At 40.8% G+C, this 20,168-nt stretch overlaps 1 protein-coding gene across 1 annotated transcript in view; it reads right to left on the bottom strand.

Annotated features, from left to right (window-relative positions):
• LOC124153241 (sortilin-related receptor-like) overlaps positions 1–20,168 on the bottom strand; it is a 161,762-nt gene that overhangs the window by 101,456 nt on the left and 40,138 nt on the right. The window contains exon 15 of the mRNA XM_046526340.1: positions 16,158–16,431. Coding sequence (XP_046382296.1) covers positions 16,158–16,431 — 274 coding nt within the window. The remainder of the gene's footprint in view (positions 1–16,157; positions 16,432–20,168) is intronic.

The raw sequence follows: 20,168 nt of genomic DNA, 5'->3' as shown, positions 1-20,168 counted from the left end.
AGATGATTGAGAACTTTAACAGGCAAGCGAAAGAGATTAAAAACAATTGGGTGACGATTAAAGAGGAGACTAATGAAATTAGGGAGGAAGGTCTCGTACGGAATCAGAAAGCATTATTGAGAAAAAATAGACGATGTCAAAGGGCTAATGAGGGTACGAGTTAAAGAAGTTAAAATAGAATTGACAGATGGTGTAGATGAGAAACTAAATGAGATGAAGAGAGAGATAACGAATGTAGTTGAGGAGAGAATAGAGGGTGTGACGGACACTACTGTGCAGCAGGGGAATAGATAAGATGAAGTGACGAATGAGATCTCAAACATTCGCCTATGTGGAACGAATAGTACAGTTAGTTCAAGTTTCCCTAACCCTCCATCAAATTTGAAATTCAGTGTGAGATCCTATGAAAACCTAGTACCTTTTATGCGAGGGGTAGAAAATCATTACTCTATCTATACTATTCCTCAACGGTTGAGAACCTGTTTATTCCATCAGACGTTGGATGACGCGGCAAAAGAATGGGCTGATTCCATATTCCCTTTTCCACAGGACATGGAGGAGTTAAAAAAAATATTTATGACCGGTTATGGAGTAAAAAACACCAATTCAATTACAAACTGAGGGTGATACGGGTCGTTATAGACGCGCGCCCGGTAAAAGTATGCAAGAGTATGCGACGAGAAAAATTGAGGCGATCAGGCTCTGTGAACCACCCGTAGACGAGGAGGAAACGGTGGCTCTCTTAATAAATCATCAATGCGAGGTAAACAAAATAAAAGCCGTTAATGAATGTGTTCGCGCCATAGGGAATCCTATGCTTTAATCGACACTCGCTTGATTTGTTGTTTGTTGGGCGCCCGTGTCGGTGAGAGTTAATTTGTTTATAGGTAATGTGTCCGTGGTTGTTGGCCGTGAACGGCAGTTGTGAATTTGTCGTCAAGTTGGAAGGATCTCGAGTCGACGCTGCCTGAGGAAGCCATCGACAGGAGCCTGACACTCTGGTGAGTGGTGATTTGGCTGGTGTGGGACTTACGGCGCATAATAAAAAAATACAGTCCACGTTTTTAATATTCTCGTGTCGTGTCGCGTACGGAGTGGTCTTACAGAAACATGTTTAAAAAATATTTCGATCAACATTTCCACCAAACACGCAAACACAAATGTCTAAGATGAGACCAATTAAACATTTACTTATTTATTTATTTCATCACCAAAAACGGCACAAAAGCTTTTACATTGGCTGTTCATTAAATAACTAATACCTAAAAGATAACAAACAATAGCACGAAAAAATAAAAACTAACAGAAAACAAAATGATTAAACATAAGAAGGGGCACCATTGATTAGACAATGGTGAATTGTTCAGATAGCGTTTTAAGATGGCTTTGTAACTAGTGTCAGAGAAAAGTAGGTGCAGGGAAGGGATTTTTGAAGCTATGGAGTTAAACAAGGAGGGGATTCGGTAGAAAAGAGAGTGTTGAGAGATGAAGAGACGGAATCGCGGCATGTGAAGCAGAAAGTTGTTTCGTAAGGGGCGAGGAGGAATATGAAAACGGAAAAGAGGGAGAATTTCGTTTTTCCGTAAAGAACCGCTAAAGAATCTATGCAGAAACATGAGGTCAGATAAGACAAGGCGGCTTGTTATGTTAGATATCCTGAGGGAGGAAAGGATACCGTCACGGGCGTAATATCTGAGTGTGGGTATCCGATGGCAGGAAACAGCAAGAAAGAAGTTTACAGGGCGGTTGAGCAAGTTTGGAGAAGTGGGGTGGGCGGTAGACCAAACTGGCGAGCAGCATTCTAGTATGGGGAGAATACATCCGACAAAAACTGATCTTAAAGCGGTAGGGTCGTTAGGGGTGAAGGTCAGTTAGTTTATATAGCATACCAACAATGGCCATAGCTCTTTTCACGATCATCGAAATATGATCCTGAAATTTTAATTTGCCATCAAAGATCACACCTAGGTCGCATTGGGAGGTTACAAGAGGGATAGACTTATTTAAAAGGCTGTAAGAGTGTTTCAGGGGATTGTTTTTCAAAGTAAATGTCATGATCGCCGATTTAGAGGGATTGACCCGCATCAGCCAAGTAGAGCACCATTCGGAGATAAAATTGACTGCTGACTGAAGGGAATGTGAGTAGTTGGGGCGATCCACCTTTTTGAAAATCTTGCAATCGTCCGCGTACAGCAGAACATTGCAGCCAAAAGGGCTAATGCCATCAGTAATATCGTTTATGAAGAGTGCAAATAGGAGGGGACCGAGGACGCATTCCTGCGGTACACCGGATTTAACTCGTAAGTATGAGGATGAGATGCCGTCAATCAATACCCGTTGGTAACGTGAACTGAGGAAGCTGTTGACCAGAGATAGAAACTTTGAATGTATATTGTAACGATGTTTAAGTTTATGTATTAGTAATGTATGGTTAACGGTTTCGAAGGCTTTGGAGAAGTCTACGTAGCAAACATCGAGCTGTGAGTTAGACTCGAAAGAGTTTGTAATATGGTGGTGCAGTGCCGCAAGGTTAGAAAGACACGTCCCGAAGTGAAGAAGACGTCTATGTATGATTCTGCCAAAGAAAATGGACAGTACAGGTAGAATGGAAGTCGGACGATTATTTTTAAATTGGTTTGACATTTGCGCTCTTCCATTGTTCCGGGAACGCGCCAACGGAGAACACCTATTGAAGAGGATGGATATTGGGATGCAAAGGGTTATGTCGGTGCGAGAGAGAAAGAGGGAGCCGATACTGTCGGAACCCGTGGCCTTCGAGGAGGGCAGTGCCGTTAGAAAGGACAGAACTTCTTTAGGATCGGTGAAGATGGATGAAAGGGACGGGTGGCATACGGGTTGAAGCTTCGGGAGAGGGAGTGTTGGAGTGGCAGAGTTAAAGTTTGCCCAAAAATACTCATTGAACACCCCCGGGCGTTCATCACAGTAAGAAATCATTCCATTGCAGGACACAGAGGCAGTAATTCTGTGTGACTTTCTTTTGGTATTAATCAGGGTCCAGAATCGATTCGCACTATCACGAATTCCGACAGAAATTTCCTGAATGTGGGTTTTGTAGCCACGACGAATGAGGAAGCATGCATGGCGCCGTAGCGTAACGAACAAGGCGCGGGACCGGGGGCTAGGGTGTTTTTTCCAATGGTTCCAAGCCTTGACTTTATTTCTCCGGGCAAGTGTTTTCTCCGGGGAATGCCAGATGGGTATTTTTTGGGATAGACGGCGAACTAGGACGAAATCCTCAATGGCAGCATGGAGAAGGTCATAAAAGAGTTCCGTGCCGTCTTTCGGAGACCCTCCCTCTAGGAGGGCCCAAGGAAGAAGTGAAAGTGCATGGTTAAGCTCTGGCCAAGCGGCATTGTTCCATGCTCTGAGGACCCTGGGAGGCTGGGATGAATGCGACAATGGGGGGAGGGGGAGAACAAGGACTCGAGCTCCGTGGGTCGAGCGACTTGTGGTCAGATGTAAAAATGCTTCTCCCAACAGCAATTGAGGAAAACTGGAAGGACGATAGCACTAGATCCAGTGTTGTCAGATTACTGGTGGGAAAGGAGTTGCACTGCTCAAGCCCTAGCCCATGGATAAAATGATGAATGGAAAAGTCATCAGCGGGGGTGGCTGTGCGACCATCGCACAGTGGGCTGAAATCGAAAAAAGCTGGACAAAACCTCGAGAATGGTTTTTTTGAGTATGGAAGTTGAAACTTTGTACAGTTGTTGCCAACACATTAGTGCATTTTTTGACGCAAAATGTTTTTCATAGGTTAATTTTTTATATAAAATACATAGCCTCAAAGTTGAACAAATTTTGCGCAAATTGCCCGCTTTGAATTTTTTTCGAAATTCAGCATGTTTAAACTAATGTCACACCTTTAGTAGCAATTCAATAGCAACAAAAAATTATACAATTGTTAAACGGTTTGTTATCATTGATTACCATCAACTTTCACGACTTAGTTGTCGTAATTGTGACCAATACGATACAAAATGGCGGACCCTGTTTTTCGTCGAATTTTTGTGTTTATGTAGGATTTTAAAAAAAGGATCACCGAGTTACCTCGAGATATTTACACCACATATACTACAAAGTATGTAGATTATGATAATGGGAAGTGCAGCTGCGACCACCTGCGACGCCGAAATTAAGATCGATTTTTCGAACGTGCGGCACCGCCCGGAGCTGGCTGCTGGCCACGGGAATTGCCGTACTCGACGGATGTTGGCTAGTGAATCATTTTAAGCAAATTTATTGTATAAAAGCTATGATATATTATTACTACATTTATTTTCCTTTTATTTTAACCTGATTTCTTTACTGTCTTGTAACATTTATCGTCGATGCAGTACAAAATGGCGGACGCTAATTTCAGTAACGTTTTTGCCCGTGTGTGGCTGTATAAAAAGAAGGACACCGAGTTGCTCTCAGATATTTACATCGTAATTGCATAAAGCCTTTTAGAGTCTCCATCCACAGAAATAATCTGCGACCGTTCCCAAAAAACAAAATAAAATCGATGTTTTTACCGTGCCGCGCAGTCCGTGGCTGCTCCCTGGGCGCATGGAATGTCGTGACGCAGCGTACATTATAAAGCGCTATGAATGCATAGCCTTTGCTGAGGATGTATTTAATGTTATTATTAACTGTATAGGCTTTTTGGCTTCTTTCTCAGTACTTCCATTTCGATAAACTTAAATAACTTTCGATAAACTCCGCTTTCACTTCCAGGCTGTAGGATTTCTGGGTCATCGTCATTTAGTAACAGTAAATTCCTCACTTCTATCGGCTTCTTCGGGATTTCTTCGTAACAAGAGGTGCGGCATTGGATATTACTGGATCCGAGGTCAGGAGGAGCCGGCGAAATAAATCATCGTTGGTAGATATTCTTTAGCGCTTCCTTCTAAAGCTTTCTCGATATTTTCTGCTATCTTTATTGCGTGCTTCAATTGCTTCTTCAGATAATTGCCCTAGAGGAAGAATCATCTCTGAAGCTATACCTTCTCCGTGTATTAGGACCTTATGAACGGTCGGGGGCACCATAGAACTCATAAACAAATATTCCCCCGACCTAGGCTCTTGTTGCCAAACTTGCTTGTACGGTGAATGCCCAGAACTGCCGTCGAAACCATATTTACAAATCAGAGTGCACTTCAATTCACTTCTGGCATCAGGAACAGTTGCCACGCAAGCTAGAATCCGTGAGGCAGTGTGCGAGAGGAGACTTTGTAGATTGACTTTGCACGGTATTTCTATAATCTCTATGCCATCCGGGTACGCAGCATTTTTAGCAAGCCTCACTCTTTCATAGTTCGGGTATAATTTATGACCATGGCTTTCAGCTATTTCCGAAGACCATTGTACTGATATTTTGTTAGTTGCATCGATATGATAACAGAAAGAGCCTCGTCTTCTGACATCATGGAGGAACCTGAGATGGGTGTCTTCCCTTTAGCTAGGACTCTCCTTGCTCTGGTTGGAGTGGTCATTGTAATTTCCTTCAATAATTTGGATGCCGCCTCATCTCCTTCCTCTCTTAATGTCATCGATGCTGCGAATAATAAAGTTGCCGCCGAGTGAGAAGATCTAAGACTTTCAGTCTTCTTCCTCTTAGTTCTTTCGCTAATATCGTAAAATATTTTTCCGGGCGTCCACCAGATTATAATGGGATCAAAATGAGTAAAAAATCGCCCTTAAATCCGTTGAGATAATGCAACAACTCAGGTCACTTATAAATCGCATATACTTACCCGAAGAATTAGAAGCTCTTGTCAATTCTGGAACGTTTTCTGGTACATATATAGGTGCTTTCAGCCACTTAATATTTCTCCTTAAAAATCTTTCATTGTCTCTACTGCAGGCTTCCCATTTGCTTTGGTAGCGAATCAAAAATATCGTTTAAGAGAGTCACTAAGGCCCTTCGTAGCTTCAATATTACCTTGCGCATGAAATTTTTTCGTAAGATATTACATTAAAAATTCATATCTCTCCGAAAAGGATTTACATCCGTATTTGACAACTTTTTTTATGAAGCAATAGACGAGTTACCTCGAGACCAGACATTTTAAAATTGCTCCAAATTTGTTGTTCAATTCAACACTGGTTCTATTTCAGGGGAACGAGTTACCAATAACAAGTAACATACATTAAAATAAAAGAAAGGGTCAATTCTAGAGGCGTTAATGGTAAATAAAAAAAGGGAAATTGCTTATAGCACGAGGCAAATATCAAGAACTACAAATGAAAATCTCTTACCAGTTTGGATGATAGATGCCTGGTGAATGAGTGTTTTACACCGCATATGCAGTTAAAGCAGAAAACCGATGAGATTCCCCGGAGTTATCAATATCCAAAGCGCGTGTGTCCGAGTGCATCCAAAATCACCACAGCACAACAAACCTCTTTCACTGTATATTCAAAACTAAATTCATATATGCATTTCTTTCTGGAAACGGAATATCCGAAAAAGGTAAAAGGGACCGCACACGAGCAACGTGGAGTCATAAAAAGACCATTTTCGCGACTACCGCATGGGGTGGACGGGCAAATACCAACCAGCTGCGGGCTGGTCGGCTGGTTGTAAAATCTATTTTGTCTTTGAGGTTAGAAGCAGGCTAATAGAGCCGTTTTACCCATCCAAGGGGTAAAATGCACGTGCGGAATTGTCAGAGTTTCAAGTCAGCTAGTTTGCATTCGGGAATTTGGTAAGTAGTCACTAGTCAGTAGAAATGGATAGAGGAGCGAATTCATTTACCTAAAGTGACAATAAACCAACTTGAAATGAAATAGTAATAATTATGTTGAAATAAAACATATCCACTGCAAAGACTTCATAGCGCTTTATAATGTACGCTGCGTCACGACATTCCATGCGCCCAGGGAGCAGCCACGGACTGCGCGGCACGGTAAAAACATCGATTTTATTTTGTTTTTTGGGAACGGTCGCAGATTATTTCTGTGGATGGAGACTCTAAAAGGCTTTATGCAATTACGATGTAAATATCTGAGAGCAACTCGGTGTCCTTCTTTTTATACAGCCACACACGGGCAAAAACGTTACTGAAATTAGCGTCCGCCATTTTGTACTGCATCGACGATAAATGTTACAAGACAGTAAAGAAATCAGGTTAAAATAAAAGGAAAATAAATGTAGTAATAATATATCATAGCTTTTATACAATAAATTTGCTTAAAATGATTCACTAGCCAACATCCGTCGAGTACGGCAATTCCCGTGGCCAGCAGCCAGCTCCGGGCGGTGCCGCACGTTCGAAAAATCGATCTTAATTTCGGCGTCGCAGGTGGTCGCAGCTGCACTTCCCATTATCATAATCTACATACTTTGTAGTATATGTGGTGTAAATATCTCGAGGTAACTCGGTGATCCTTTTTTTAAAATCCTACATAAACACAAAAATTCGACGAAAAACAGGGTCCGCCATTTTGTATCGTATTGGTCACAATTACGACAACTAAGTCGTGAAAGTTGATGGTAATCAATGATAACAAACCGTTTAACAATTGTATAATTTTTTGTTGCTATTGAATTGCTACTAAAGGTGTGACATTAGTTTAAACATGCTGAATTTCGAAAAAAATTCAAAGCGGGCAATTTGCGCAAAATTTGTTCAACTTTGAGGCTATGTATTTTCTATAAAAAATTAACTTATGAAAAACATTTTGCGTCAAAAAATGCACTAATGTGTTGGCAACAACTGTGCAAAGTTTCAACTTCCATACTCAAAAAAACCATTTTCGAGGTTTTGTCCAGCTTTTTTCGATTTCAGCCCACTGTGCATCGGTGCGGGATATCCACACAATAGATAGATTGAAGTCCCCAAATAAGATCACATCACCAGGCGAGCGGACACGGAGAACCGATGCAAAGCACTCCTCGAGGATGGATAGGTCGCTATTGGGTGGGTGATAAAAGCAACCAATGAATAACTTCCGACCGCAGTTTTTTCCGCGGTAAAATTGAATTTCTGTCCACACTATTTCACAGTTTAGTTCTAGATCCATCCGCCAATTGCAGGCAAATTTGAATCAAGCAAGCCCCCACCACGAGTGGGTCGATCTCGTCGGAAAATGTGGAGAGAGGAAGCGAACTTCAATCATAGTCAGAAATTTTTTCACTTTGCCATGTTTCGGTAAGCGCAATCACTTGGAAAGAGGAGAGTTCACTGATGTGAGCGGCGAGATCCGAGAGTTTGTTTAGAATGCTCCGCGAGTTCTGGTATTACAAATTGCACACCAGACCAGGATTAATATTTAAATCACCAGCAAGAAGGATGAGGAAAGCTAAGTGCTTCCACAAGGAACACAAGCGCAGAAATGAACCCACAGAGAATGCCCGAATCGCCGGGGATGCAACGCGAGTCTCTGGGGCAGGGCACTAGGGATCGCCGGGAGATGGAGTTCACTAGGGGGAGACGACAAGGCGGTGAGCACGGAAACACAAAACTTCTTATAGAGCACAGGCGAAGCACAGAAATAAGATGATAATCTGTAGTGGGAGAGGGTGTGGGTTCACTCACATAAAACAGAATAAAACTGGCAGAAAACCGCGTTTGCACCGACAAAAAAACAAAAAATCATCGGGACGGTAACAACACGTGTGTCTGTGGCGGCGGCCATAATGTTTTTTTTTTATTAAAACTAAAGCATCGAATGATGATAAAGAATAAACTTGCAGAAGAACACGATGTCCATTTAAGACTAGCACAACCAGCTGGAATTTACTGAAACAACATCAGGGTCAAGTATCGCGTAATTCAGATTATCATTTCGCTTTCCCGTTCGACTTGCAAAAAGTATTGCCATATCCTAAGTTGACTACCTCAGTAGCATATTACAAACGCAATATGCATGTTTTAAATTTGGGTATTCATAATTTTCACAACGATAAAATATACATATACCTTTGGGATGAAACTATTGTACCAGAGGTGCTCATGAAATTGTTTCATTCTACTTAAAACATGTTAAAAATTTAAGAAGTGAAAGACACATTATGGCTAACGGTGGCATGTGCGTCGGGTGAAATAGAAACATTAAAGTGGCTTTAACTTGATTAAAAATTGTCGAAACTTTGGACAATAATGTGGAAATCACAGATCACAAATTTTTAATATCAGGACATTCATTTTTGCCAAATGATAGAGATTTTTGCGTAGCAGAAATGCCATTAAAGAAGAATAATATACTGTTCTCGCAGTTGAGCTTAAAGCCACCGAGTTCGTTCACCGGGTTACGGATAGTGGGTCGACCTTTAGATATAGAGGTTAGCTGCGAGATAAGCGAGTTCTCTCGTCGAATAAGCAGTCGTGGACAAAAAGCGGCGGTGTTCTGAGGGGGTATTGGGCTACCCTTGGGTAAGGTAGACCATTTAAATGATACTGAGACCTGTAAAAATTCCGGCACTTGGCGTCTGGGGGCCGCCAACAATTATGCCTCTCATCACCCGAGGGAGAGGGCAGCAGCTCTTTTTCACATGTGCGGAGGTGGAGACCAAACTGGTCGATACAGCGACACACATTTCACTACGGGCGTGGTAACATTTACTTTAACCGCCGTAGTACTGCGATGTGGAAGGCAAGAGGAAACCACCACATTATCATCCCGAGGAGTCGCAGCTACTCCACTCAATTTATATAATGACATGATGGAATTCTCTCGGGTAAAATATTCCGAAGGTAAAGTAGTCCCCCATTCGGATCTCCGGGCGGGGACTAATCGAGAGGGTACATCGGTCAAAGGTGATAGAATGTTAAGGATAGGAACATGGAACGTTAGATCAATTTGTACCTGCGGTAGGCTAGAGAACTTGAAGGTGGAGATGCGAAGAATGAACCTCGACGTATTAGGCATCAGCGATATGGAGTGGCCTCAAGGAGGAGAATTTTGGGGTGGAAGCTACAGAATGATACACACAGGATCGCTAAATCGTAATGCTGGAGTAGGCATAATGCTTAGAAAGAGTGCCGGAATGCGTGTTAAAAGCTACCTGCAGTTTAATGAAAGGATAGTTATGGTGAAGATAGATACTAAACCCGTAGCTACTGTAGACGTGCAGGTTTACATGCCTACGTCAGATTATGAAGACGAAGAAGTAGAAGATGTCTACCACGATATAGCGGAAGTTATCAAGCAGGTAAGAGGGGAAGAAAATCTTATTATTTTAGGTGACTGGAACGCCGTCGTTGGCGGAGGTCAAGACGGAATAATAACTGGGAAATATGGGTTAGGTAACCCAAATGAAAGAGGAGAAAGGCTAATGGAATTTTGCACTGAGCATAGGCTAGTGGTTGCCAAAACTTTATTCAAAAATTCCCTGCGGAGAAGATACACGTGGAAGATGCCAGGAGACCTTAGAACACACCAAATGGACTACATTCTAGTGAAAAAAAGATTCAGGAACCAGGTGAAGGACTGCAAAAGTTATCCAGGAGCAGATTTCGGTAGTGACCATAACTCTGTTACGATGAAATGCCTCCTGCAATTTAAAAAAAATGAAGAAAGCCGTGAATAACATATGGCAGGTCAAAAATTGAAGGAGGTTCAGCATCAACTGGCTTTAAAAGAAGCTGAATAAAAAAGAATAGGGGAGGATACGACCAATAAACCAGTGGAATAGAGTTGGAAAACCATTAGAAGTGGTTTGCAGGCAGCAGCGTAAGATGTAATACCATTAGGGACAAAAACGGAGAAATAATGATTGAAAACGAAGAAAAAGGGAAGAGATGGAAGGAATGTCTGGAAGATTTTTACAAAGGAAGCAGCCTCAGAACGAATGCTATCGAAAACGAGAGGAAGTGAATACCGATGACATGAGACCCCCAATTTTAAGATCGGAATTTGATGTGTCTGTAAGAGACCTCAGGATAAATAAAGCGTCTAGCAGTGATGACATTCCTGCGGAACTAATTTAAAATTCAGGAGAGGAGACGTTGAACCAGCTATACAAAATCATAAGTGAAATGTATTCCACAGGTGAGATACCAAAGGACTTCGAGAGAAACATCATAATCCCTATTCCGAAGAAGAAAAGAGCGGAGAACTGCGAAGATTTTAAGACCATAACCCTTACTACACATGCGTCGAAGATACTGACAAGGATCATTTATAGAAGAATAGAACTAAGAGCAGTAGAGTTCATAGATGAGGACCAATTAGGATTCAGAAGGAACAAAAGCACAAGGGAAGCAATATTGGCCCTTAGACTGCTTAGAGAGAAAATAATGGAAAAGAACAAGCCAACGTTCATTTCGTTCGTGGACTTAGAGAAGGCATTTAACATCGTGGATTGGAGCAAAATGCTTGGAATACTAAAGGAAATTGGGGTTTTTTACAATGATAGAAGAGTCATTCACAGTTTATGCAAAAACCAAACAACGGTGTTAAAATCAGGGTCCAGCTGTAAAGAAGCAAGAATTAGGAGAGAAGTGCGACAAGGCTGTACATTGTAACCCGTAATTTTCAACGTTTCCATTGAGAAAGCCATTAATGAAATCAAAGAAAAGGCATTGGGAGTGAATATCCATGGAGAAAAAATTAGCATACTAAGATTTGCCGATGACAAAGCTGTTACAGCAGAAACAGAGAAGGATTTGAAAAATAATCTCGTTAATATGTCTAGGGTAATGAGTAAATAGCAAGTGAAAATAAGCACGAAGAAAGCCAAGATATTAGTAAATAGCAGAAGAGAAGTCAAGACTAACATTAAAATATGGAAGAAAAAACTAATAGAGGTTGATGAAATCAGTTATTTGGGAAGCAAGATTACTGGTAGTGACGGGAGAGGTAAGAAAGAAATTGTCAGCAGAATAGCCCAGGCGAAGAGAGCATTCCACCAAAAGAGAGAACTGCTTACGGCGGGAAACTTAAATATATAAGTAAAGAAAATATTTATGAGAGCCCACATTTGGAGTATGCTCCTATGTGAAAGTGAGGTATGGACAATGACCGCAGCGGAGAAAGCAAGGATAGAGGCCGCCGAAATCTTCCCTTTTACCCGGCCTTCAGCCAAACAACGAGATTCCGGACTCAACTCAGTTCCTCAATATCCAACTTAAGTTTGCCATGTAACTACTGATGCCAATATTGATGCTCCGGCATTCATTAACATAAAATATAATTAATGGTAATAGTTAGGTTAGGTTAGTTATTAATGGTAATAGTTAGGGATTAATGTCGAAATCAGTAACTATGTAAAACCTGCGGTCCCTGTCCAAAGCCACCGCTGGCAAGGCATTGTACATACCAAGAATCACTGCTCTTTACCGCCAAGGTGTGTCCGTTGCGGCCTAGATCGTTTAAGCAACGAATGCGTCAAGCCCAAGGAACTGCCGGCTAAATGTGCCTTCTGTAGTGAAGCTCATCCAGCTAACTACTGGGGCTGCATCAAGCACAAGGAAGCGAAAGCAGCAATGTCAGCAAAACGTACTTCAGTTTTTCAAAAACCAAATCCTTCACCTCCCCTTACCAAATCATTTGCCTCTGCATTAAACCCTGAAGCCTTTCCTTCCCTGCCTTCTTCTAATCTCTCCTCTGCTCCTTCATCTTACGAAAATCAACAACTCCTTTCTTGGTTTCTTGAAATTAATTCGCAATTAAACTCACTCAATACGATCACCGAGAAAAAATAGTTTTTACTGTCGCAACTGTTAATCATCCATTGTCAATAAATTGTCCAGGCTACAGAGCGTATTTATGAAATTTTTACAGACATTTTATCTATTTACAATTACACTGCCTTGAATTAATCCACGACGATTTGTCTTTTCTATGTCTTACCTCCTTCCAATCGCAGGTTTAATTTATTTTACTGGTACTTGAACAGGGATTTCAATATTACATGGAAATAAAATGGAAAAAAACTGAAAATACAAAATAAAAAAAACTTTAAAAATTCTTTTGCCGTCTTCAATGCAAAAGAGAATCTCAAAACATAAAAAAAGAGAGAAAAATTTCATAATTCCAAAATAAGCATTGTTTTTAATCTTTCCTTTTTCACAGAACAAACATTTACACTGACAACTTTACACATGCGCCAATTTATTTAATTATTTTTGTCAACTGGCTGGTTGTGGTGAGTTTGTTCTCACCGGTAAAGCATAGTAAACGCGCCTTCGGTGCGACCAATACTGATCTGCCACATTGAGGGTGGCGTATGGATGAATAATTACATCAAATTCCTAAATCGAGGAGGGTCTTTCGTCACGTCTCACTAGTAAATTGAGTCCCATGGTCAGTGAGAACTCTCTGAGGGCTTCCACATTTTTTACATATTGGTTTAGAAAGTGGGACAAACAATTTTTACTCATGGGTTAATTAATAGGATAAATTTGTACAAATTTTGAAAATACACCGACAGCGACCAAAACTTATTTGTTCCCTCCTCATGATTTCGGTAGGGGACCGAACAAATCGAGCGCGCAACCCTCCCGCGGTTGCGACGGAATTATATTTCGCATCGCATCCCATGGGTAAGCGCGATTCGAGTGTTTTTTTTTGCAAATATCACAGGTGCGGATGAAATTTTGTATCTGTCTGCCCATGTACTTCCAGAAAAACCTTTCTTTGGTAATTAATTCAATTATTGGCTGCCAAGATGAGCGTACGAGGTAAGCACGTATGGAATCAATTTCTCAACTTGCCTACTCGGCACCCATATTCTGAGCTTGGCCTCCCTACCAACTCCTACATGCACTATCCCTTGACTGATCTTAAATCTGTCAGCTGGTCTGACTATATTCCGGTATTGGGGGTGATCCCTAAGTAGCGTCCCTTCTAGAAAACGGGCTACGTGAGAATTTCTAGGATCCTCTATTTGCGCTCTTTTTAAATCCTCCACTCCTCGCCACGGCGTGCCTGTAATTCCTAGATTAATTTTTGCAATAATAAAATCCATGTCACCCCTACCGGCCACTTCATTTTCCCCACAAGGATGCCTACTTAGCCAGTCAGGGACGATATTCTACTTACCCTCACAGTGCTGAACCTCAAATGAAAACTCTTGGATCGACATTGCCCACCTCGTTATCCCACTAGATCTCAGATATTATTTATTCAGAAAAATTGAGGATTTATGATCCGTAATTATTGTGAATTCTCGATATAAAAGAAAGGCCCGCAATTTTTCAAGCGCCCATACTAAAGCTAACATTTCCTTTTCCGTTGTGGAATACAGAAACTCCGGCCCACGAAGCGTGCGACGTATTAAAAAAATTACTTTTTCATAGCCTGAATCGTCCTTTTAACTCAGTAAAGCACCTAAACCGCAAATACTACTATCGGTTTGAAGGAACATGTGTTTTAAAAATTCTTGGTGGGATATTATGACATTATTCACAAACATAAATTTGGTGGCTTTGAATGATTTTTCATGTTCCTCCGTCCACCACCATTTATTTCCTTTCTTTAGCAGATTGAGCATAGCAGCGCCTATTGTCTAGGAGTAGCGTCGCCTAAAACCGTAGGTGAGGAGGTGGATTGTCAGGGAAGAAGTCAGATTTTAAAACAGAAGATAAAAAATTAGAGCATTTGAATACAGTCATATCATTTAGAATTTTGGTGTTATGTGCAACAGTGCATTTGGTGATTTCTAAAATTTTATAAAATATCCAGTTTAAAAAGTTTGTCTTGTACATGTAAAATACGGCATAGACGTCGAAAATAGTTGGCAACGAATAATAAAAAGTTTTTGGACCAGTACTGGGCTTCGTTTCACCGTGAACATTTCATCGTTTCAAAAGGTAACGCGAAAATCAGTTGATTTTATTCGCAATGCTTAGATTCTACGGCTTAATAAATACAGGTCGATAATTTCCTAGATAGATCCATAACTTGCCTCCCAAAATATCTAAAGATAATGAAAGGTATAATGATTGGTTAGTTGGTGAATGATATGATGTAACTAAAAATGAATATTACAAAATACTACAATTTGGCAACTTCAAGCATATACGGTGGCAACCATCAATTAGAAAATTACAAGATCCTCGTTCCGGATAATGTGAAAAGTCTATAGACGATAGAACAGGAGAATTGTGATACAGAATATAGGCAAATATGACTTTCTCGTCAAAAAATAGAAGAATTAAACACGTAACGGAGACTCGTTCGTGTGTGCGAGACGCACTCGGATGGAATCGGTCAATTATGAGGGGAAGTGATCACTGATCAGGACGATCTCCGGAAATGGGGAGATTCGTGAGTACTTAATTATGCTGTGATGCGGCTCCTTACTGGATCCTTGCTCCTGCCACAGTCCATAGTACTCGTTGACGTTGCACTAGAAGTGCTGTGTCTCCACTCTGCATCCAGGAGAGTATTCCTCCCACTGTGGATGATTCAGCAGTCAACCCCGTAACGGCTGTGGCCGGCTCGTCTAGTAGCGGCTCCCCCTTCCTTTCTCTCGTTCTTCCGTCCTTGTCTCTCTCCGTCGGCCTCTCTCCGAGTCACACAACTCTTATGCATGTTCGTCTACTAACTCGTCTTCCATTCATCTGTCCACATTCACACATTTCTGCGCCTTTTTATATCCCACCAAAAAAACATATGATACTCGAAATGCACGGTGGTTCGTAGATGACCACCAAAATAGCGCCAACTACCTGCTCAACTTGAACGCCGCGCGGATCGCGACTAGCGAAAAAAAACGCGTCAGGGGGGGAAATGACGACCCTACCATTCATTTAAATAATTCGAAAGGGAAAGATAAATACACAATGACAAAAATAATCCATCCCATTCAGCTATTCATTTGAAGCTTAAAATAAGTAAATACAAAAGTTGCCCACCAGCATTCCAAAAATTGGAATTATCATTTGAGATACAGTTAATTTACTTGATAAGGGAGAACCTTTCAATAAGAGAAATAATCACGGATAAGAGTGTAATCCGAAACAAACGACACGAGACCAATGCACAAGGCTGAGGAGAAGCATAAAAGTAGAGACCAATGAAGCCATCAACTAAATCTACGAAATAGCCAAAGAAGTATGTGATGGATCGATTTAGGGAAATTGTGTGTCTCATTATTTTCAAAAATCCATCAACAGTGACAATAATAAAAACATGACCCGATTGCTGGGGGTGATTTTTTTATTATTGGATATATACAGTTGGAGGTGGTGCACTCTTACCAGGGCACGTTCCGTTGCCATACGGCTTCTCACCACCAGGGCAGATGCATCCACCATCAGGGCCCTCAACCATGATGTCAGGGCAGAGGCAAACACCATCAGGGCCCTCCACCATGCTGTCAGGGCAGAGGCACCCACCATCAGGGCCCTCAACCATGCTGTCAGGGCAGAGGCACCTGTGACCACCCCGTGGCATGCCCACGCAAATGTAAGGACATGGAGATGGCTTGCCGGAGCAGGAATTCTCTCCCTCCTGTACACCGTGAGCAAAAATCTAGGAGAGAAGACAAAACTCATGATCAAACAATAGCGGCATGTCAGGCGAATAACTGGTGAGCATTTAGTTCACAAATTGGCCAAAAATCCCTTCTATTTGAAGCAAAACTGTGGCACATTGAAAAATAGCAGTTGACATGATTTTACTGTAGCCCTAGAGGTGTAATTATATTTCAAGTAAGAGATGCTGGATCGCTAGTGAATGTGGATGAAATGATGAAGGAGATGGAATAACATATCCAAGAAAATATACAGTCAAATACATATGCACCTCCGATGACAATCCAAAATGGGAAAAAATGTAGTATGCAACCAAGCTGCCTATATTAGGGGGTGGTCTCAGCTGAATCTGCCGTGCGGGCGTGACGTCACGGACTTCCAAACGTGGACCTATGCCAGGGAATAACAAGCAGGAACTGGATAGTGATATCACCTTTCCGCATTGAATTCTTATGAGTTACAACATAAATATCGCTATTACGCATCAGATTATAATGTATTCTCTTTTTGAATGTTTTCTTTTCAATCACTTGTTGAGAGTAGCGAAGTAAACAGTATTATCGTATTCTATATCCTATAGTTTCAGCCGTAAAATATCGTAACAATGTACCATGGTATTTGATATTCTAAACTCATAAGAAGAATGAGCTACCATAAAATATAGCAAAACATTTACATTTAATGGATGTATCTATGATAACTATTATTTTGGCTAAAATAAATAGCATCTGATAATTGAAGACCGTAATTTGACTTAAATGTTACGATTATTGATTTGCTCTTGCCCAAAATATTCCCACTTTTTTATTAACTTCGGAAAGCATATTGTAGTGTAATGACCATTGGCCAAAGGATTCATAAGAAGCATGAAATTAACCGTTAACATTAGACAAACACCTTATAGGGGTATGCAGAAAATCTAGGTCCACATCAGCTGAGAAATGATAACTCGGAACATAAGTGTTTTCACAAATATTTCTGGCATTTTTTTACATAGTCACCTTCTTCATTTTTTTTAATGTTTCCTTCTTTGAGCTTTTCCAAAAAGCAACAGCTCATATAGGTATTTCACTCGAATATAAACTCTTTGTAAAATTAATGCCTTTAGTACTTCACTAGGAATCTCAAGATTCTGACTTATTTTCTCAGAAAGTCTGCCGGTGACACTTTTCTTGGTGACATTTTTCGTTTTTTATATTTCCTAAAACTATCCTCAAAGGCAATTTCTTTCTCACCCCACCATTGGCTGGCTTCAGTTAAGCCCTCGTATGATAAATGAGTGATCCAAAAAGGCATAATCTATTGGTGCTCCGTGCTCAGCCGGTAGCTTTCATCTACATCTACATAATACCCCGCAAGCCGCGTAAAAGGCTTATGGCAGGGGGTCTTAGGACACCAGCCGTATACTGTTAAAAAAATTAAGGGCTCTAACGAGGTTGGGACTAGTGTTTATTAAAGTCCTTTATTATAAAGAGGAAAAACGAATTCCCGTATCTATCCGTTCGGCAAAACATCTCTCTTAATTTATAGCTTCTATCGGACCTGGAAATAAAGTATGGCTCTAGTATTATTTTCTCTGTGTTGCTCTTAAAGATATCCATTCTCAAATGTTCAAGCAATGTAAGCCTAGCGCGCAGCCTCCGAGTCTCCAACGGCTCCCAGCCTAATTCGCTTAACATCTGGGTAACACTGTCTGTACGCCCGTAGCAGTTTTTGACGAAACGCGCAGCCTTCCTTTGTATTTTATTCAGTTCGCGGATTAAGTCTTTCAGCACCGGATCCCATACGCTCGCTGCATATTCAAGGTGCGGTCGGACGAGAGCGAAATAGCACCTTTCTTTTACTTTCTCATCCGAAAATCTTCCCACAATACGCTTGACGAATTCTAATTTCTTCAGGGCTATGCCGCAAATATTCTATATATGTGTTCCCCACGTGAGGTTCGAGGTTATCGTGACTCCCAGGTACTTGACTTCGCCTGTTGCCTTTATGTTAATACCATCCACTGCATAAACATGGTTAGAGTTGGACGAATTCCGCAAGAAATGTACCGCCATGCATTTGCTCAGATTACATTCAAGCCCCCACTCTTGGCTCCACTAATGAACGTTGTTTAAGTCCGATGATAGAATTTCATAGTCAGAGTGATCACTAATTTCGCGATAGATGACAGCGTCGTCAGCAAATAAACGTATTTTACTGCTAATACGGGAGCAGAGGTCATTAATGTATATAATGAACAACAGGGGGCCCAATTACGCTTCTTTGTGGAACACCCGATGTAACTTTTACAACATCAGAGCTAATTCCGTCAAGAACTACTTTTTGTTTACGATCTCTGAGAAAGTCGCGTATCCAGTTTACAACTGATTCGTTTAATCCGCATGACTGTAATTTGTATAAATGTTTGTTGTGGGGTACAGTGTCGAAAGGTTTCATAAAATCTAGAAATAGTGCGTCAACTTGTCTTTTCGATTCACCAGATTTTATAATGTCGTGAAGAAAGAGCGCGAGCTGTGTTTCGCATGATCTACCTTTTCGGAATCCGTGATGACAGTCATGGAGGAAGTTAGGTACGTCCAAGAAAGTCATAATATTACTCACGTTCAAATATCTTGCCCATAATCGATTTAATGAAATCGAACAGTAGTTGCCTGGGTCATGTCTGTTCCCCTTTTTGAATATGAGTGTAACGCTTGCAAATTTCTGGTCTAGCGGTAACTGCCCTTCGGAGAGTGACTTCTTGAATATGATCTCTAAGTAAGGTGCGATCTATGGAGCTAACTCCATGAGGACACGCGAGGGTATTCCCTCCAGACCCGGAGATTTACTATTCCTAATCGACTGTAGTTGTTTAGTTATCCAATCGCGATGTATAAATATTTCTTCCATCGATTCTTCAGTATATGGGATGTCTAAATTGAATTGAGTATCGTCAGTAGTGTATACACATTCGAAGTGGGAATTGAAAGTGTTAGCTTTGTCAATAGTTTCGGTGACAAGTTTACCATCTTTATCAAATAATGAATCTACGGTTGAATGTTTTCCCTAAAGCTCTCTCGCGTACGACCATAAGGATATCGGATTTTCTTCGAGTAATTCACCGAGTACTTTTTCCTTAAACTTACGCATTGCAGTTCGCATTGATTTCTTGGTTATTGAGCGTTGTGAAGCGTATTCAATAAAGGAAATGTCTTCACGACAGGCAATTTTGCTACTAATTTTAATAGTTTTATTTAATTTGTATCCTTATTTTATTATTATAAATCATATATGATTAAAAACGATAAGCGGCTCTTTATTTATAAATGTTGTAACTAAACTGTTCATTGATTTTTAGGCGGAACGAAGTTCGCTGGGACAGCTAGTACTACTTAAGAGTAACATTGGATTGATCATCATAGCTGTCATTTCTGCGAAGAAAATTCGCTAAAATCAAATATATGTTTAATCCAAGCAATTATCGTAAATGTTAGGTAGCGGACAAGGAACAATCGAAAAAATATATAAATTCCCAGGGCACTGTACAGACAATCATACTATACAGGTTTCTGCATCCCTATTGATGCGGGCAATGATATTTAATACCATGAGTTTCGGCACAAATTCTAAGGGAATTAAGGAACTTGAAAAGTTAAGCATGGTCAGCAGAGTGGTCTAGAAATTCAAGGCTCGATGAACAGAGAGGTCCGTATGATAATTTTCTTAATGGTATTCATTGAAGTTAACTGTCAT

This window comes from Ischnura elegans, chromosome 2 (assembly GCF_921293095.1).
Source record: "Ischnura elegans chromosome 2, ioIscEleg1.1, whole genome shotgun sequence".
NCBI lineage: Eukaryota > Metazoa > Arthropoda > Insecta > Odonata > Coenagrionidae > Ischnura > Ischnura elegans.
This window is presented reverse-complemented; position numbering and strand designations above follow the sequence as displayed.